The 17,963-nt window shown below is 43.0% G+C and overlaps 4 protein-coding genes across 5 annotated transcripts; 2 read left to right on the top strand and 2 right to left on the bottom strand.

Annotated features, from left to right (window-relative positions):
• Window positions 1-16: 16 nt before the first annotated feature.
• On the bottom strand, window positions 17-2,024 carry LOC135350023 (uncharacterized). 2 transcript variants are annotated; one of them, XM_064548711.1, is made up of 10 exons: window positions 1,875-2,024; window positions 1,780-1,823; window positions 1,659-1,729; window positions 1,545-1,607; window positions 1,326-1,466; window positions 1,134-1,260; window positions 864-1,079; window positions 582-760; window positions 268-447; window positions 17-204 (listed from the first exon to the last, which is right to left on the bottom strand). In XM_064548711.1, exons 1-10 carry the CDS (start codon window positions 1,922-1,924, stop codon window positions 82-84), a joined length of 1,194 nt encoding a protein of 397 aa, XP_064404781.1. In that variant the 5' UTR covers window positions 1,925-2,024; the 3' UTR covers window positions 17-81. The 2 variants fall into 2 exon arrangements, with proteins under 2 accessions (XP_064404781.1, XP_064404780.1); XM_064548710.1 differs by having other exon boundaries at window positions 1,326-1,493.
• Window positions 2,025-2,098: 74 nt separating this feature from the next.
• On the top strand, window positions 2,099-4,926 carry LOC135350020 (kelch-like protein 1). Its single transcript, XM_064548703.1, has 2 exons — window positions 2,099-4,213; window positions 4,305-4,926. The coding sequence occupies exons 1-2, from the start codon at window positions 2,928-2,930 to the stop codon at window positions 4,837-4,839; spliced, it is 1,821 nt and encodes a 606-aa protein (XP_064404773.1). The 5' UTR covers window positions 2,099-2,927; the 3' UTR covers window positions 4,840-4,926.
• Window positions 4,927-6,959: 2,033 nt separating this feature from the next.
• Window positions 6,960-9,311, bottom strand: LOC135350016 (heat shock cognate 71 kDa protein-like). Its single transcript, XM_064548700.1, has 2 exons — window positions 9,152-9,311; window positions 6,960-9,037 (listed from the first exon to the last, which is right to left on the bottom strand). The coding sequence occupies exon 2, from the start codon at window positions 9,020-9,022 to the stop codon at window positions 7,049-7,051; it is 1,974 nt and encodes a 657-aa protein (XP_064404770.1). The 5' UTR covers window positions 9,023-9,037; window positions 9,152-9,311; the 3' UTR covers window positions 6,960-7,048.
• A 97-nt stretch (window positions 9,312-9,408) lies between these two features.
• On the top strand, window positions 9,409-16,666 carry LOC135350013 (dynein heavy chain domain-containing protein 1-like). Its single transcript, XM_064548696.1, has 15 exons — window positions 9,409-9,654; window positions 9,776-10,168; window positions 10,613-12,279; window positions 12,355-12,527; window positions 12,578-12,825; window positions 13,001-13,169; window positions 13,324-13,542; window positions 13,672-13,836; window positions 13,889-14,008; window positions 14,229-14,431; window positions 14,511-14,634; window positions 14,689-14,832; window positions 15,001-15,161; window positions 15,228-15,654; window positions 16,171-16,666. The coding sequence occupies exons 2-15, from the start codon at window positions 9,993-9,995 to the stop codon at window positions 16,312-16,314; spliced, it is 4,140 nt and encodes a 1,379-aa protein (XP_064404766.1). The 5' UTR covers window positions 9,409-9,654; window positions 9,776-9,992; the 3' UTR covers window positions 16,315-16,666.
• Window positions 16,667-17,963: the final 1,297 nt, after the last annotated feature.

The following is a 17,963-nucleotide window of genomic DNA, read 5'->3' on the forward strand; positions in this document are numbered from 1 at the left end:
CATGTAATATCAGGAGTGCATTTTGTAATATTAATTGATTGAGGGTGGAGTGGGAAAATTATGTGAATGAGCGAGTTAGTGTTATACCATCCAGTGTGAGTGGACCTCCTGTGCCCCTGGAATTGCATCCAGTTGGCTATGTCTTTTCAACCGAGGGGCTCCTGCTCCAGCTCTCCTCCAAGGTTCGTTGAAAGAAAGCACATGCTGCAGCAGAAAAAATGAAATTGAGTTTCATGATGTAAATAAAAAATAATGGATTGGTACTACATTCTGCTCATCTGGTTGTCGTCGTCTTCCTTCTTTTTCCCACATCTGAGCCATAGTCTCTGTGTGAAGTACATCTAGTTTCTTGTCATCGTGTCTCCTCTGTTGTAGCTGCTTGTGCCTCAGTTCAGCCTGATCCTGGAGATCAGTGTAGTAGCTCTTAGAGCCACGGGAGTTGGGGTTCTGTAAATGCAATATAATAGGCAGCCCAAGAAAGGAAATTCATCTTCAACTATTGTCATGGTTTACTTGACAAATAACTACAGTACATGCGTAAGTAGTATAGCAGCACAAAAGAAAACATGGAAAGCACTTACATGATTTTCTCCATATTTCTGTCGATGATCAACTTTTCTTTCCACATCTTTAGCTTTCATTAAAGTAGCCATATCGACCCCACACCCTCGACCGAGCTGCATTACCTGGCCTTGTCTGTTTCTCATAGGAGCACCTGCGCCTGGTCTACCCCACGGGTCAAACTCTTCCACACCTTGATCTGAGATAAAAAGATGTCGCTAATTGAGTGAAGCTCATCTCAATCTTCATACTTAGCACAGTACACAGCTATGCAACAATCAGCTATGCAACAAACCACTTACTAATAATGGGAATAGGTGCTTCATATCCTCTTTTCCTCATCTGAGCTGCTATACTGGTAAAGCCAGAGTCTGAACTGTAGGTGTCCCAGTCCATGACCCTCTTTCGTGCGTCCCTGCGGGATACTTCGTTTCTACCCCAGATGTAGTCAGAAGGAGCATCCTTTAACTCTCTTTTCTCTCTCTCACGTCTATCAATATCTTCAAGGCGCTGCTCTTCTGTATATGCAATTATACTCTTACAATGATGAAATAAGACATACATGTGTTTACCTAATTTCTTCCCATAGATCAATTTCCTGTTCCTCTCCTCTATCATTAATAACTTTTCAGAGTCAGACCTTTCCAACTTGTAGTTTTTCTGCCTCCCACTTTTCTCAGGACCACCGGGTAGACATCTCTACAATATAATTAGTTGTTAAAATACAAGTTATTGCCAGCACCTGAAAATGTAAGGCATTGTACCATGGAGTCAACTTCTCTCTTAAGGTGATCCTGGAATTTGATGTCCCTAGCTCCTTTGATGTGAGTGGTGAGCTTCCCTGAGCTAGTCCTTAGTAGCGCTCCAGCCCCCGGCTTGCCATAAGGATCATATCCACAACCACTCTGGGAGTGAGGATGTGTAAATGAGATCTGGAAACGACACGTATAATTATATAGGCACTGTCCGTTCAAACCTCTTACTTTGGTAGATACACCTACAGCTGGTCTCCCCCATGGATTATACTGTTGTAGCTGCTCTAAATCCTGCATTGATAAAATCAGTAGTTATTTATCCCCACTTAAAAGTAACCGTACTTTTCGTTGTTTTTCCACCTTCTCTCTCCTCTCTGCTTCTCTCTTGGAAAGGTATGCACGATGGTCCTCCTCTGTGATTAATATAATTGAATGTACAAGCACGTACACAACTAATACTTACGGATTTCTTCCTGTTGTTTCTTCAACTTCCTTCTTTCAGCAGACCTAGGAACGTTATTTTATATTGGGACAAATATTTAAATGTGACTGCCTTACGTTCTCTGTGCTCCTTCACCAATATAGATATTTGTATGCCAAGAACTCATTGCAAACCTTAAACCCCTCAGTTCACTCTTTGCCTATTGAAATAATAATGTGCACTGCATGTTATCTGAGTTTTAGTTTTATCTCTATGGATACATGTCCATGTACTTTTGGGAGGGAGGGGCGGGGCTGAAATGGAATTCCGAGGGCGGGGCTGGCCTTTGCCCTTTACTTTGCGTAGCTACTAAGCTAGCTAGCTAGCTAGCGTCAAAAACATATAAAATCAGAGATACAAAAGAAAGGGGATTGGAAACGACCGCCCACGCCCTATGTAAAAGGACTGACATCCGGTGAAGCACTCCGTGTAATCATTGCGCTCGCAAATAATTACATGGAGGACTGCGCTACGGTTTTGTATCCCTGGTTTCTAGCTCTCCTATCCACTAGAGATCACTCAGGGCCTGGGAGATACTTGAGAGAAGTAAGCTTATACCACTGACAAGCTCTAAGTCCGTTGTCTTTACTCTGTTTCCAATTTTTTTGAGTTTAGCTTGAATTACTCTGTGTCAACTTTTCTCTGTCCCTCCTGTGAAGTCAAAACAGCAAAGGACATTGCTTGACTTGGTTATTATGTATCTAAGTGCTACATAGAATGGCTTTATGCTATAAATAAGCTGTACTGTTCATAAACGTTTGCAGTATAGTCCTTCAAACTGCTTTAGTATACTTTTAGACACACCACGGGCCTGTCCCTCCTACGACTTCATAGTAAAGGCTATTTCTTCTTGCATAGCATTTATTTGTCTAGTAATAGTGGCTGCATGGCTTAGTCGACTTTTTAGAGCTAAATTCTCTTTACTTTTTAGAAAAATCAACATTAAAGATTATCAATTTCACTGTTTCTATGTACAGCACATTGTAGAGCAGTCAAGACAGGTAATGAGCATGCTGACTATAAATATAATCCTTTGTAGTTTTAGTCACGCCCTATAACACGGAATGCTTCACGCAAAAATTTCGTAAAAATTTCGTTTCCAATCCCCTTTCTTTTGTATCTCTGATAAAATGGAAAGACATTCAAGGTCAAGCTCTCCTTACTCAGAGCTAAGCTGCTCTATTCCCGATGTACGAGTAACAATAGAAGAACGCAATGGTTACACAGAAACTACAGCGGAAGGTATTGTCTTCACTGCTGAAGGTCACTCAACTCGATTGCTCTCCCAAATGGCATCCCTAAGAACCAAAGGCCGGCTACTATGTGATGTCATTCTTAGAATAGGAAGCGAGGAAGTGTATGCACACAGAGTGGTTCTGTCTGCTTGTAGCACCTACTTTTGTGCCATGTTCACCAACAAAATGATGGAAAGTACCCAAGAAACAGTCACTCTAGCTGAGATGGACCCTCAAGCTGTAAAAAGTCTCGTGGAATTTGCTTACACAGCCAAGATCATAGTGAACGAAAACAACGTCCAACCCCTTCTAAAGGCTGCTTCTATTCTTCAGTTGTCTGAAGTTGTTGGAGTATGCTGTAACTTTTTATGTGTCCAGCTACACTCAACCAACTGTCTAGGTATAGTATCATTTGCTGAAGCTCATGGTTGTAATGTGTTAGCTGACTCTGCTCAGCAGTATCTTCTCGATCACTTTATGGAAGTTGTGAAATCTGACGAGTTTGTTCATCTCAGTTTCGATCGTGCTCAGAGGTTGCTCTATTCCGACAACATTAATGTCTCAAATGAAGAAGTTGTGTTCGATGCTGTTTATCGTTGGTTGACTTATGATTCGAATACACGGAAGATGCACGCGTTTGAAATGCTTTCTGCAGTTCGATTGCCCCTTCTCAAACCTCGCTTTTTAGCTGAACAAGTTTACACGAAGGACACTTTGCGACAAAATCCACAATGTGTCAATCTGATGATGAATGCTATGATCTACCATTCAGTGCCTGAAAAGAGACTACATCTCAAAGAGATACTAAACGACACTCCGCGTAAAGGGACAATAGGAACTATGTTTGTTATCGGAGGAATGGAGTCTTGCCAGAACAAAGGTACTGTGGAGTTCTTCAATGCACGCAAGAATGAGTGGTTGCTAATGATAAACTCACAATCGACATGCAAAAGGCTACAATTCGGATGTGCTATTCTTAAGTCCAAAATCTACATTGTTGGTGGCCGAAATGGACTAAGAACTTTAAATACAGTTGATCGATTCAATCCCCTGACCAGTAGCTGGGAGGCTTGTGTGCCCATGTGCTCATACAGACACGGAGTTGGAGTGGGGGTGATGTCAGGTCCTATGTATGCTGTTGGTGGACACGATGGTTGGTCATATCTCAGCTCAGTGGAAAGGTGAGTATTAAATTTATCCTTAAATTAGTTACTGTACTGCTACACAAAATAATGACTTAATAGTTACATCATTTCCTTTTCTGCACCACAGGTATGACCCTAACATGAAAGTCTGGTCATATGTGTCTTCGATGAATTGTGCTCGCAGTACTTCAGGAGTGGCTGTACTCAATGGAAAGCTCTTTGTGGTTGGTGGTAGAGACAGCAATGCGTGCTTGAAGTCGGTAGAATGCTACGACCCTCACACTGATCGCTGGGCAAACGTCCCTGATATGAATGTTGCAAGAGGAGGTGTAGCTGTCGCTGTGCTCTTCAGAAAGCTGTATGCCATTGGTGGACACGAGATATCAGATCCACTCTCATCCGTTGAAGTGTATGATCCTCTCACGAATGTGTGGTCGATGGTGGCTTCCATGCGATATAGAAGAGATGCTGTCGCTGCTGCTTCGTTTGGAGGAAAGGTGTATGCAGTTGGAGGTTTTGATGGGTCAGACTATCTCTGTTCAGTGGAGGCCTACGATCCTGAGTTGAATGAGTGGAGCCTGGCAGCAGAACTGAGATTGGGTCGTGCTGGCTCAGGGGTTGCAACCAGCTCGGACATTTGTGTCAGTGAACTTCCTAAATAGTACATAATATATAATATAGTAGTGAATGCTATTTTTATCCCAATCACTTTTTAATTGCATTCTGTGCATTCTGTGCACGCATTTTTATATCCTCTGTACAGTGTCTGGAGAGTTGATTATGCATGTATTGTCAGCACGCCCCTATTGTTTCTTATACCGTAGAGCTGTCATCAAGTTTATACAGTGAAGCACATGCACGATGTTCGATGTTAGGTCATGCAGAAGGAATTTGAAAGATGTACATGTAACAACTAAGAGACCAATTTACATGTATATTATGAGCATAAACTTGTTAACCATGTACCAGTACTCACACCCAATAGCCAGAGCCCAATTAGCCCCCCAATAATTATGCCTCGAGGCGTAGCCGCACGAGGGATACGGTAAAGCTGACTGTGTGTGTCTGTGTGTCTGTTCCAGCTGTAACTGCTCAACTGTTGCAATACGACGAAAACTAACAGCTTCTATAGGCTTCTAGCCACGTTCTCTTGGATTTTGATTCGTGGATTAGCAAACTAAAGCTTCTTTCTCGAGTTATGGCTAGTTTGACTCACATTGAAGGCTGTTGCAGTCTCTTCAGAATCTTTCATAGCATCATCTGTCCGCACAAACTTTCTATTCAACATATGAGTTAGCCTTGCACTAAAGCGCTAGCTTTTTGTTAGCTACAAGACTCAGAAAATAAAAAACAGCTAGCTAGCAGTAGCCATTTGTGAAATTGATCTCTTTGGACACACCCTTTAATTATTCCTATGGATTTTTTTTTTTTTTTTTTTAGCCTTTATGGCGAAAGTAGTTAAGGTAAGTACAAACGGGTAGACAGATATAAATAGAAATCTAAGTAAGGTAAAGATATGAAGAACAAACATATAGTAAGTTTAGGTATGCCCATCAAGCACAGGTGATAGAGTTGGTGACCTGTGAATGAGCATGGAAGCATTCCCTCGCCAAAGGGCTATGCTGACTCTCCCAAAGAGGTGTTTAATGGTGACTGAGTCTCGGTCCGCGCCTGAGCGGAGACAAATTGACCGGCCGATATCACGGATGGTTGAGATGAAGTCCTCTGCTAAGCCTCCCAGGGTTTCGGCCACAAGGGGAATGCATGTCATACCCACAGACCTGCAGCTGGGGAGATTGGAAGCCAGCTTACGCTGGACCCCCACTTGGAGAGTGTGGCCCTGGGTCCTTGCAGCCTCAGACAGTGTGAGAGACTGGAGAGGAGAAATGACATGGACGTCAAGAGCCGCTGGACGACCATTGATCCAGTTGGGGAGGAGGACGTCTGCAGGGCGAGAAGCCGAGTCAGGAACAAGCCCTGTAGTTTCTCTTGAGGGGCCCAGAGCAGCAGACTGAGCCGCTTTAAAAACAACGTCACGGACGGCGTTGTGACGGCTGATACGGTCACTGTTGCCTCCACATCCCACCTGGTGGTCACCAAGGGAGTCAGCAACACCATGACACTCAGGGCAGGTGAACTGGTCATTGTGCAGCGGGACCCCTAGCCAGTAACACAGGCAAGAGCGAAACTCCCTATCTTGGAGGTGAAGCCCGAGTGAGGGAGAAGGGATTACGTTCAGCCAGTCGTGAGCGTGAGGGAGACCAGTGGAGATGTAATGCGCATGCGCGCTCATTCCCCAGATCCTCCTGGCAGAATCATATTTTTCTTGAGGGCCTGGTAAGCCACAAAACACTACTATGTACACAAGTCTTTTCTTCTTAAATATTATAATTATACACTGCATGAACTACAGATCCAATTTTCTTCTTTCTTGAGGTCCTGGTATTAAAGCCACATAATACAACAATAGCATGTGTAATAAGTCTTTTCTTCTCAGTGACTTTATATAGATAAGCTAACTTTATGAAATAATTATGCACTTCTGCTTATAATTAATTGAAAACAAAATCTTCTTTGTTGCTTCCTAGATCCTCGAGGTCCTGGTATAAGCAGCCACAAAACACAACAATGATACCATAATTATACAATTGCAAGTCAGTTTTAGACAGATTATTTTATACACTTTTCCTCTTCTATACTTTCTCTTCTATACTTTTCTATACTTTTGAGCAAAAGCAAATCATGGCGAGAGGCATTAGCACAGCGCCAGCTTGAACACTAGTTGATTCAGTGAAACAACCATGTAATAATTACAATCACAACAATAAAATAAATATCCCTAGGATGTTAACAGTTTTAGACCGATTGAATTTAATCCACTTCTTCAATTGTTGGTCCACCACTGCTGTTGTCACCACTGTCTGCAGGGCCACCTGGTCCACCAAATCCTCCTGGCATTCCACCGGGCATGCCACCAGGCATACCACCTTCAGGCATACCACCAGCTTGGTACAACTTGGTGATGATGGGAGAACACACTTGCTCAAGCTCTTTTTGTTGATGTTCAAATTCTTCTTTTTCAGCAGTCTGGTTCTTGTCCAGCCATTCAATGACCTCTTTACACTTCTTTGTAATGGTCTCGCGTTCTTCTTCGGTTATCTTGTCCTTGATTTTTTCTTCATCCATTGTGCTCTTCATGGAGAATGCGTAACTTTCAAGCCCGTTCTTGGCACCAACACGATCACGTTGTTTGTCGTCCTCAGCCTTGTAATCTTCAGCTTCTTTAACCATGCGTTCAATATCTTCAGCAGAAAGCCTTCCTTTGTCATTTGTAATGGTGATTTTGTTTTCACGGCCAGTGCTTTTGTCAGCAGCAGACACGTTGAGAATACCGTTTCGGTCAATATCGAAAGTCACTTCAATTTGAGGCACTCCACGAGGTGCAGGTGGAATGTTAGTCAGTTCAAATTTCCCCAACAGATTGTTGTTGTTTGTCATAGCTCTTTCACCTTCAAACACCTGGATAAGCACACCTGGCTGGTTGTCAGAGTAGGTAGTAAAAGTTTTCGACTCCTTCTTTGGAATGGTTGAGTTACGCTTGATTAGAGATGTCATCACACCGCCAGCAGTTTCGATACCAAGAGACAGAGGTGTAATGTCGAGCAGCAGCAAGTCTTGAACCTCCTCGCTTTTGTCACCATTAAGAATTGCAGCTTGCACTGCAGCACCGTAGGCTACAGCTTCGTCGGGATTGATGGACTTGTTGAGCTCTTTGCCATTGAAGAAGTCTTGGAGAAGTTTCTGAATCCTGGGAATACGAGTGGATCCACCAACCAAAACAACCTCATGAATATCGCCTTTGGCCATCTTTGAATCACGGAGTGCTTTCTCAACTGGCTCTAATGTGCTCCTGAACAAGTCAGCACAGAGTTCTTCGAATCTGGCACGAGTGATCTTGGTGTAGAAATCGACACCCTCGAAAAGCGAATCAATCTCAATACTGGCTTCAGCAATTGAAGACAGGGTTCTCTTTGCTCTCTCACACGCGGTTCTTAGACGACGTAGAGATCTCTTGTTGCCGGAAAGGTCCTTTTTGAATTTTCTCTTGAATTCTTTCACAAAGTGGTCTACCAAGCGATTGTCAAAATCTTCGCCTCCAAGATGAGTGTCACCAGCAGTTGACTTAACTTCGAAAATTCCGTCTTCAATGGTGAGAACAGACACATCAAAAGTTCCTCCGCCAAGATCAAAGATCAAAACATTTCGTTCCACTCCAACTTTCTTGTCCAGCCCGTATGCAATAGCAGCTGCTGTAGGCTCGTTAATGATTCGAAGCACGTTGAGCCCAGAAATGACACCAGCATCTTTAGTAGCCTGTCGTTGAGAGTCGTTGAAATAGGCTGGAACAGTAACAACAGCGTCAGTCACGGTCTTCCCAAGGTAAGCTTCAGCTGTCTCCTTCATCTTGGTGAGAACCATGGCAGAGATTTCTTCAGCAAAAAAGTCCTTTGTTTCCCCTTTGTATTCAACTTCGATCTTGGGACGTGAATCTTTGTCGATAATTTCAAACGGCCAATGTTTCTTGTCAGAAACTATGGTTGGGTCGTTGCTTTTTCTTCCAATCAAGCGTTTTGCATCAAACACTGTATTGGTTGGATTCATGGCCACCTGGTTCTTGGCAGCATCTCCAATGAGACGTTCACTGTCGGTGAAGGCAACATAACTCGGGGTGGTACGATTTCCCTGGTCGTTGGCGATAATCTCGACTTTGCCGTGCTGAAAAACACCGACACAGGAGTAGGTAGTTCCTAGATCGATACCGATTGCTGGTCCTTTGGCAGACATTGCTGTTTGATTGACCTGCATGGAAAAAATTGAACACAATATCAAACAGGGTAACACAGTTTATACACAGTATTCCAGTATAATTATAAATTAATGTCGACTTAGACTGGAAACTTACTAAAGACGTACCTTCGAATATAGCAGTTCACTTCAAACTTCAGATTTTCTTCTATGAAATGCATTCACTTTGGGTCACGTATTTATAGACAGCAATCCAACACGTGTTTAAAGAACCTTCTAGAACCCTGTAGAACCCTCAACGTAGTTCTGGAAGCCCGTATACTCCCACACCAACGCAAAATGGGTCACCTTTGTAAGGTTAGGGAAATTCTGGCGCACATTCCACATGTGAAGTCATGCATGACATTTTTCTACTACTTCTGTGGATGATTCTGGCACAATCCACGCCTGAAGTCATGCATGACCTTTCTAATGGAGTGTGTGTAGACACTTGTAATTGTGTAGATGATCTAGATCTACCTGTTAATATTTTGGGAATGCCAGTTGTAGAAAATAAGGATGTCCTTATTTCAGGATTCTACGTGCATCTATTGAGACTTGTTGAGTGTTCGGCATTTCAGCTGAACACTGGGACTGGGTGCACACCTGGTCATATTGAGCATCACTACCAGGTACCTATAGTATAAGTATAGGCTAACCTGTACCCAGCATTGACCTTGAGTTAGCTACAGAGGGTTAGTAATACCCTAATCTCTGACCCTAACCCTAATCTCTGACCTTAACCCTCTATAGGCCCTGGACCCAGGACCGATGTACATGTACATGTGCGACAAACAGTTCCTTTCCTCTGGCCTGGAGCGCGCACAGAGCCTGGAGTCGAGGCTACAATCATGTGACAACAAGTCCCCGCCCTCATCCACAGCTCCGCCCCCTTGGTTCAGATAATAGAAAGGCGGGGCTGTTTTTTCCTCTCTGGAGCTATGAAAGTTGTCATGGCGATCCCTTTACTATGACAAGAAGCATGCTTTCTTTGAAGGATGACATGTCACTCGAAACCAGCTTACCCCATGAAGATGGAGATCCAGAGATTCCTAGTTTGAAGTCCAAGTTACAGCTCAAGCAGCTTGGAGCTCTCTTTGTGACTGCACTGACCCAGCAAGAAGATGGAGCCGAAGATGGAGCCAGGTACGTACGCACAAATCGAACAAGAAAACTATAATTCCAGTTTGGCGCTTAGCAATAGAACGTAGAGTACTAGTAGCTGTTTCCATGAGGCTATCAAAGATCAGTTGTACATGAGCCTCAATTAATAGCCGCGTTACTTAATTAAGCCTCTCAGTAAAAAATAATTCCAGAATTTTCTTGGCGCTCAATTGGAGTAAAATAAAATTATTTGCGCTTCTATTTGAGTGGCGCTGTAATTAGAAGAAAGACGGTAATCCTCGACCTAAGCCTCATACTCACAAAAAATATTTTAACCTAGCCAATTACGTGGTGAAGTTGTGTTTGATTATTAAACGCCTGTCTCTCCCTCCTTCTCCCTCTCTCTCCTCCCTCTCGCTCTGTAAATGTTTGTAACGAGTGTGACCAATGCATTTCGCTACAGTCGTCTATTATATTTTACTGCAGTGTGTCTGCCTGGGAGTACTTGCTGACCTATTTGGAGAGCACACTATCAAGAAGTCAAGTGAACCAACTTTCAGAACTCCCCGAGACTCAGCATTACATTCACAGAGCACTAAAGCATGTTCAAAAACACTCGGAAAATCTTGGACAACTTGAAATCATCAATCGCTTATCTAAACTTTTTCCTGTAATTGTTGAACGTTTGAAAGAGACAATTTTTTTAGTTTCCCCTGACATAACCACACAGACAATTAAGCGTAAGCGAGCTGCTACCACCAATTCTTTTAACTCGTCTTCACCACTACATTCTTATTGTCCATTAAAGCTCCCTGCTACATTTAGAGGACCATCCGTACAACTGAATGAGCTTCTACCAGCAGCTAACAAAGTATCAGTTGAGTTCTATGATGTGGAAAAGAACTTTGCTCACACATTTCCCACAGTCCCGCTAACACAACATAGTGCTAGGGTAACTCAAAGATCTCATCGCAAAACCAAATCAACCCCTGGTATTATGATTGTTGAGCCAAGAGCTATGCTTTTTCCAATGCTCGCTTCAGAAATACAAGATGAACATTTTTCGCGTTCCGATGCTCGCACCCTGTTTCCTAAGAAACAAATAAGATCTCCGAGGAAGAATATTGAAAAAGGAGCCAGTCAAGTATCTGAGATGAGGAGCGTGTATGATGTTATCGAAGCATTTTCTACTGGGAAACTCAAGTCCGAATCCGAGTCCATCTACTTTAACTATACTAACTCTGATAAATGGAATCCATATGACCTGACTATTGTACCTAAAAGGAAAGTGCAGTCAGAACATTTTGTAGTATCCAAGTTTGGAATCCTTCAAGTACACCCTGATGGAACATCAGACTTGCAAAGTTTTGCAGGCTGGTTGAGAGAAGCCAGTTTTTACAAAATGCTGAGGAGAAGCCCATTTTTGAAAACCTATTTGGTTCGACGTGCCTTCAAGCAGTGGTATGGCAATGTACGGTTTGCTCAATTTGCCCGATTCTATAGACAGGTAGCAAGACTTTCGATTCGATTTCTACCTGATTTTGCTAGTGCTCTGCTCAAAATCCAATCTCTCAGTGAAGAATTGCTGACTGTGCCTTTTCACCAACTTGTGCCTCTGTCGAACTATGATCAAGAAACACTGGAGCAAGCTATACAGGGCTCACTGTCAAAGGCTCAACGACTACTACACAAATATTTCAAATATTGCAGACGTTTTATCATGGAAGTTATAAAGACAACTATTAGTCAGGTCATTATTTTTGAGACAGATAGACGGCATAAGCCATTCGTATCCGATCTTCCACTGAGTGTACAAAAAGATAAATTTTCACAGTTGGAAAAAGATTTAAAAGCAGCCAAGTATCAAGCGAGCAATCTTGCTAACTTCGTTTGTCTTGCAGAATATATTTTGTCCACTTGCATACTCACACTGTCCAAGCATGGAGCTCAATCTTGGATAGATACTGTTCTTACTAAAGAAGAAGACAGAGTCAATTTCACACCAGAATTTAGCAGCATTGTATCCAGTGAGACAAGACTGAGCCATACTTTTTGCAGCGCAGTGGATACTGAGTCCAAGCAGCCTCCTTCTGGTAGATCAAGCCCCAATGCAGATGCTTTCCTGTTGACCTCGTTTGAAATCAATGAAACAGGTAGGTGTAAAACATAATTATTTTATTTTGTGTACATCATCTCTTTTCATCCCTTCCCCCCCTCCCTCCATCTAGGAGAGCTGTGTGTTCATCCTTTGCCTTCAGACTTGAAGGGTCTCATAGCTGGCCAACTGCAAAGGATCTGCTCAATCCTCTCGTCAGTTGTAGCCCCTCTCACCAAGTCAACTGCAGCACAAAAATCTATAAGCAGGGACGAGCATCAGCCCACCAACGATTCAAACCCTCAGGTGAGCATTGTACGTGCACATACAAGTAATCATTTTTGTTTTCGCTGTAGTACTCGATCCCCCAAGCAGCCCCTCCGTCAATGGCCCCCTCTAGACAGCCCAGGTCCCTCTTGACAGTCTTAAAGGGTATCAGTGGAGACAACAGGGCTGATGGCATGATGACCAGTGAGAGAGCGCGCAGTGAGCTCAGTGAGGTCACCACCAGGCTGCTCAGTGGTGCAGGGGAGAGAGCAGATGTGTTAGTTACACAGGGTTCACCACTGGAGACCGACAAATTTGTGGACAAAATTAAGACAGAGTAAGTATAATGATCATGATTCGATTAATGAAAGTATCTTAGTGGTTTGCCTTCGATGTTCCATTCTCGAAGATCAACGATTATAGCTTACAATTATAGCTTTGGTGATTTTCCCGAAACGAATTTTTGTAAGGGATGGTGATCTTGTATAACTGTGCTTATCGTTTTTTTGTAGTGAGGTGTTCTTGAATTGTGTGACAACCATTGAGACTGCTGTTGAGAGAGTGTGTGTTGAGCTCAGAGAGATGTGCTCTCAGTACAGCTGGTTGAGTGATGTGTGGAAATTCATCACTGCTTGGGATGGCAACGAGAAGATTGCTAGTATGACAGCAGATAAGTATGAGGTAATTAAGTTACATACGTGTAAGATGAGCATGAACATGTGTTCAGTCTAGTAGATTTTACCTTCAGAAACTCTAGATGACTTTAGGGGTTACTACGATACATAAGGGTTAGATTAGACATGGAATTTAATTATTGCTCTTATTCCCCTCACAGGTAGTACTCTCCCAGCTGCATGAGTGGACTGATCTAGTTGCTCAGTTGCCCCCCAGACTCCCCACCTCCTACTCTCTACTCAGTGTCTCCACGATCCCTGTTGCGGAGCGAGTGGGGCCTCAGCTGGCCGCTATGTTGGAGGAGCTCACAGCAGTTGGGATGCAGCGTGCAATGGCTCTTTGTAAGAAGGTGCTTGAGGATATCAAGCAACGGGTTGAAGTGAGTCATATCTATATCTACAGTCATGTTGTGCACCACCCATCAAAAATACAAATTCATTTTCATATCCTCTATATATTGTAACCACACATTTTTCGTTCCTTATTGTACATGTAAATGTTTGCGTAGGTGCTGTCTGCTAAGAGATATGATCTGGAGGGATTTGCTGAGTATACGCATCAGTTGCGAGAGTGCCAATCATTTAATAAGAGTGAAGCAGACAACATAGACTATGTCCTAAGAGTTCACAATAGCTTGCTGCATCATGGCGTGTGTATACCAAAAGATGATAACGTAACTATTGTACACATTACCTATTTCTTGTCATAATGTGTACTTGCTCTAGGCTCTCAGCATGAAATTGCAATTGGCGTGGCATGCATTTCGAGGCAAGCTAAAAGAGGCTGAGGTGTTTGTCACAGCTCAAACTCCAATGAAGGCACAAGGACTCCAGGAGAGTATTGAGGTAATCAGCCACTAACTAGGGAGGGACCTGTCTATTTGCCAATTTGCAATTTTATAATTTGATACCTAGATCTATACCTATATACATGTACATGTACCTACGTAAAAAGTGATGACAGAACTTTCATCACTTTTTTTCGCTTTTTTGATTCACCTTTTCTGGACCTAATAGCCATTCACTGCTCACTATTTAGTACTATATACATCACAACACTTTGCAGGCATGTGTTGAAGACCTGTCGGCTCTTGTGAGGCAGGTCAATGAGGGCGAATTTATCAATCCTGCGGCTATCCCTAATGAGCTGCTTGATGAACTGAAGCTGACCCAGGAGAGTGTGTTGGCAGTGCGATCACGACTGTTGGGCCTCAGTAAGTGGAAGGAGGCCATCACTGGACAGCCACACGACCTCTCAGGAGTTAGCAGGTGAGGTATTGATTGTCGTGTTGCCTTGATTTGAACTCCAAATTATTGATAATCAACTAACTACTCTTATTTTCTTCAGTTTGATGAATCAACAGTATATGCGCCAGGAGTTGTGGAAGTATCGTAGAGTATTTGACACGTACGAGAGAGAATGGGTCAAAACGCCGTTCAAGAAACTGGACATTAACCATCTATCCCAAAAAGTACAGGCAACTCTACTTATTTGTGTGTGAAAGTGATTATTGTGCATGGAATAGGTTTCAGACTGGTTGACAGCTTGTACCAAGCTGGAGAGAACACTGTCTCCTGATGATCCAGTGGTGAGTGCATGGAGAGAGAGACTACAAGAGTTCAAAGGCAGGATACCGCTACTCCAACAACTATCATCTAAAGCTCTCAAGGTGAGTAGCAGGTTCCCTGTACTTATTTTGTTCTAACTACCATGTGCATGTACGTAGCTTTTATAATTGTTAGCCATGTACACTAGCTTCTCGTACAAAACCTGTTCATGGAAACATTAGCCACAATTTTTATTATTACGTACCTGTAATTTGTCATTCTCTGTGTAGGCTTCCCATTGGTACACAATATTTGCTTCACTGGGCGAAGACTACAATGCAGACTACCCATACACACTGGTAGACTTGATCTCTACAAGATGTACGATCATTCTGACATTATATTCGAGATTTGTCACGATGCCATGCAACAAGAGAAACTTAGAGCCAAGGTATGCCCCCCTTTGCGATGAATGTACATGTACTAGGCACATATACAAATGCACGTACTATTTTAGATTGACAAACTACAATCATTACTTGAGCAAAAGACGATTGCCGTTAACCAGTTTCCAATCGAGCGCTATCCATTTGCCGTTCCCCAAAAAGTCAGTAGACACCTCTGTGCCCCATCGACAGGCCACCATATCACCACGCAAAACATCTCAAGTACCGCGAAAGGTTGCCGTACCAAACACTCCATCGAAAACAACATTCTCTGTTGGTTTCCATGGCCTAACTAAAGACTCTGCTACCCTGGACCGCCTGTTTACCATAGAACATCAGAACCAGCTGTGTTTGTGGCTAGAGGACAAACTGATACAGATGAAGGTGTTGCTTTCCTCCCCTCATCTTGGGAACTTGAAGTCCAAGAGAGAGCATTTGTTAAAGACTCTCACCGAGCCGCAGGAGATTGTCATGATGCTGTCACTGTGTCAGGATAAGGTGAGTGTGTCGGTATGAAATACCGTATACGTGTAGCAGGTCATTTTCGTGTGGTGGATATTTTGTATTTTTCATATTGTAGAGCATCATCTGAAAAATAAAACTGCGAAATTATTCTACCGCAATAGGTTCTATATGTCACTATCCTGTGCTGTATACGAATGTAGAAAACGAAATATTTAATTACATTTAGGTACTTCATACAAAAATTATATCAACGAAAATTACCTGCTATAACGGTACTTACTTTTTTACTCAAATCAATGGCCTGTATAGCTGCAATCATTGAAATTGCACTTCATATGCTTAGTAATTGTAAAGATTTGATGAGCAAATAATTATCTGACCACAAGTAGGCTGGTAGTGTCAGTGAAATGGGTCAGATGGAAAATTCTAATTGAGGTGCACGACATGCATAATACGTAGATCTCTTGTAATACTTGTTTTTGCTTCATAGTGGTGTGCACGACATGCATAATACGTAGATCTCTTGTAATACTTGTTTTTGCTTCATAGTGGTGTGAGCTTCTATCATTATTCTCTCAAATCGACGACGACCAGTACAGCAGCTCTGGCCTGACTGAGCTACAGCAAGGTAGCTCCAAGTACCAGGAGATTGTTATGAGCATACGAGATGACCCTATACACTACTCTCTCTAATGGGGAAGAGAAGGGGACAGAAAGGATCTTCCCTGAGCTAGTCCTTAAGTTAGTAGCGCTCCAGCCCCCGGCTTGCCATAAGGATCATATCCACAACCACTCTGGGAGTGAGGATGTGTAAATGAGATCTGGAAACGACACGTATATAGGCACTGTCCGTTCAAACCTCTTACTTTGGTGGATACACCTACAGCTGGTCTCCCCCATGGATTATACTGTTGTAGCTGCTCTAAATCCTGCATTGATAAAATCAGCAGTTATTTATCCCCACTTAAAAGTAACTGTACTTTTCGTTGTTTTTCCACCTTCTCTCTCCTCTCTCTCTGCTTCTCTTCTCTTGTGTCTTCGATGATTTGTGGTCGCAGTACTTCAGGAGCGGCTGTACTCAATGGAAAGCTCTTTGTGGTTGGTGGTAGAGACAGCAATGCGTGCTTGAAGCCGGTAGAATGCTACGACCCTCACACTGATCGCTGGGCAAACGTCCCTGATATGAATGTTGCAAGAGGAGGTGTGGCTGTCGCTGTGCTCTTCAGAAAGCTGTATGCCATTGGTGGACACGAGATATCAGATCCACTCTCGTCCGTTGAAGTGTATGATCCTCTCACGAATGTGTGGTCGATGGTGGCTTCCATGCGATATAGAAGAGATGCTGTCGCTGCTGCTTCGTTTGGAGAGAAGGTGTATGCATGCAGTTGGAGGTTTTGATGGGTCAGACTATCTCTGTTCTGTGGAGGCCTACGATCCTGAGTTGAATGAGTGGAGCCTGGCAGCAGAACTGAGATTGGGTCGTGCTGGCTTAGGGGTTGCAACCAGCTCGGACATTTGTGTCAGTGAACTTCCTAAATAGTACAATCATTAGCACGGTAGTGCTAATAGTAGGGTTGGGTTAGTTGGGCGGAGTCCAACCAACGCTGCGCTCTGGGTTGGGTATCAGTACACGTAGCAGTTTTGTTCCACCGGTACTTGAGACAGAGTATGAATATTGTTTAATCTTTAAGTGGCTGACAACCGCATGGCTCAGGGGTGCGATATAAAGAAATCAATTAACTATTTGGATGGCTATTCTAGCTGACTGGATCTAGCTATAGTTGTTTTGGAATTCAAGAAAGACCTCAGACTCTTAGAGAAAGTAGAAGAATACTTTAGCCTGTAATATAAGATTTAGTACAGGCAGAAATAAACTTTTTCATAATAGTTAGACATCTAGCACAAGGAGAGGTACAGCCAGCTATAAGACTACCCCAAGGCTTCTGAGAAGCTTTTCGAAGACCAAAGAAGGCATACATAACACAGGTTTTGTCCAAACTAATGATCTAATCTTATTGGTAGCACAACAAAACTTAAAACAAAGACAAGTCCTTTTAATTAATTAATACATACTGTTCAAGCTTCATTCATAGATGCTAGGATAGACTATGCTTCTTTTCTAGTAGCCCAGATATCCAGCAGGAGCTGTTTCTGCATTCTCCAGAGAAATACAGTGTCCCAGCTCGCCTTGTCAGCTAAATTGAGCTGTAAGGTTTCCCACTTGAACGCAGCAATCTGATTGGGCTGCAAATTTCTTGCAGTGGGAACAAAACTGCTACGTACTGATACCCAACCATGAGCGAAGCGTTGGTTGGACTCCGCCCAACTAGGGTTGGGTCGAA

The sequence above is a fragment of the Halichondria panicea genome, chromosome 16 (assembly GCF_963675165.1).
Source record: "Halichondria panicea chromosome 16, odHalPani1.1, whole genome shotgun sequence".
NCBI classification, from domain to species: Eukaryota; Metazoa; Porifera; class Demospongiae; order Suberitida; family Halichondriidae; genus Halichondria; species Halichondria panicea.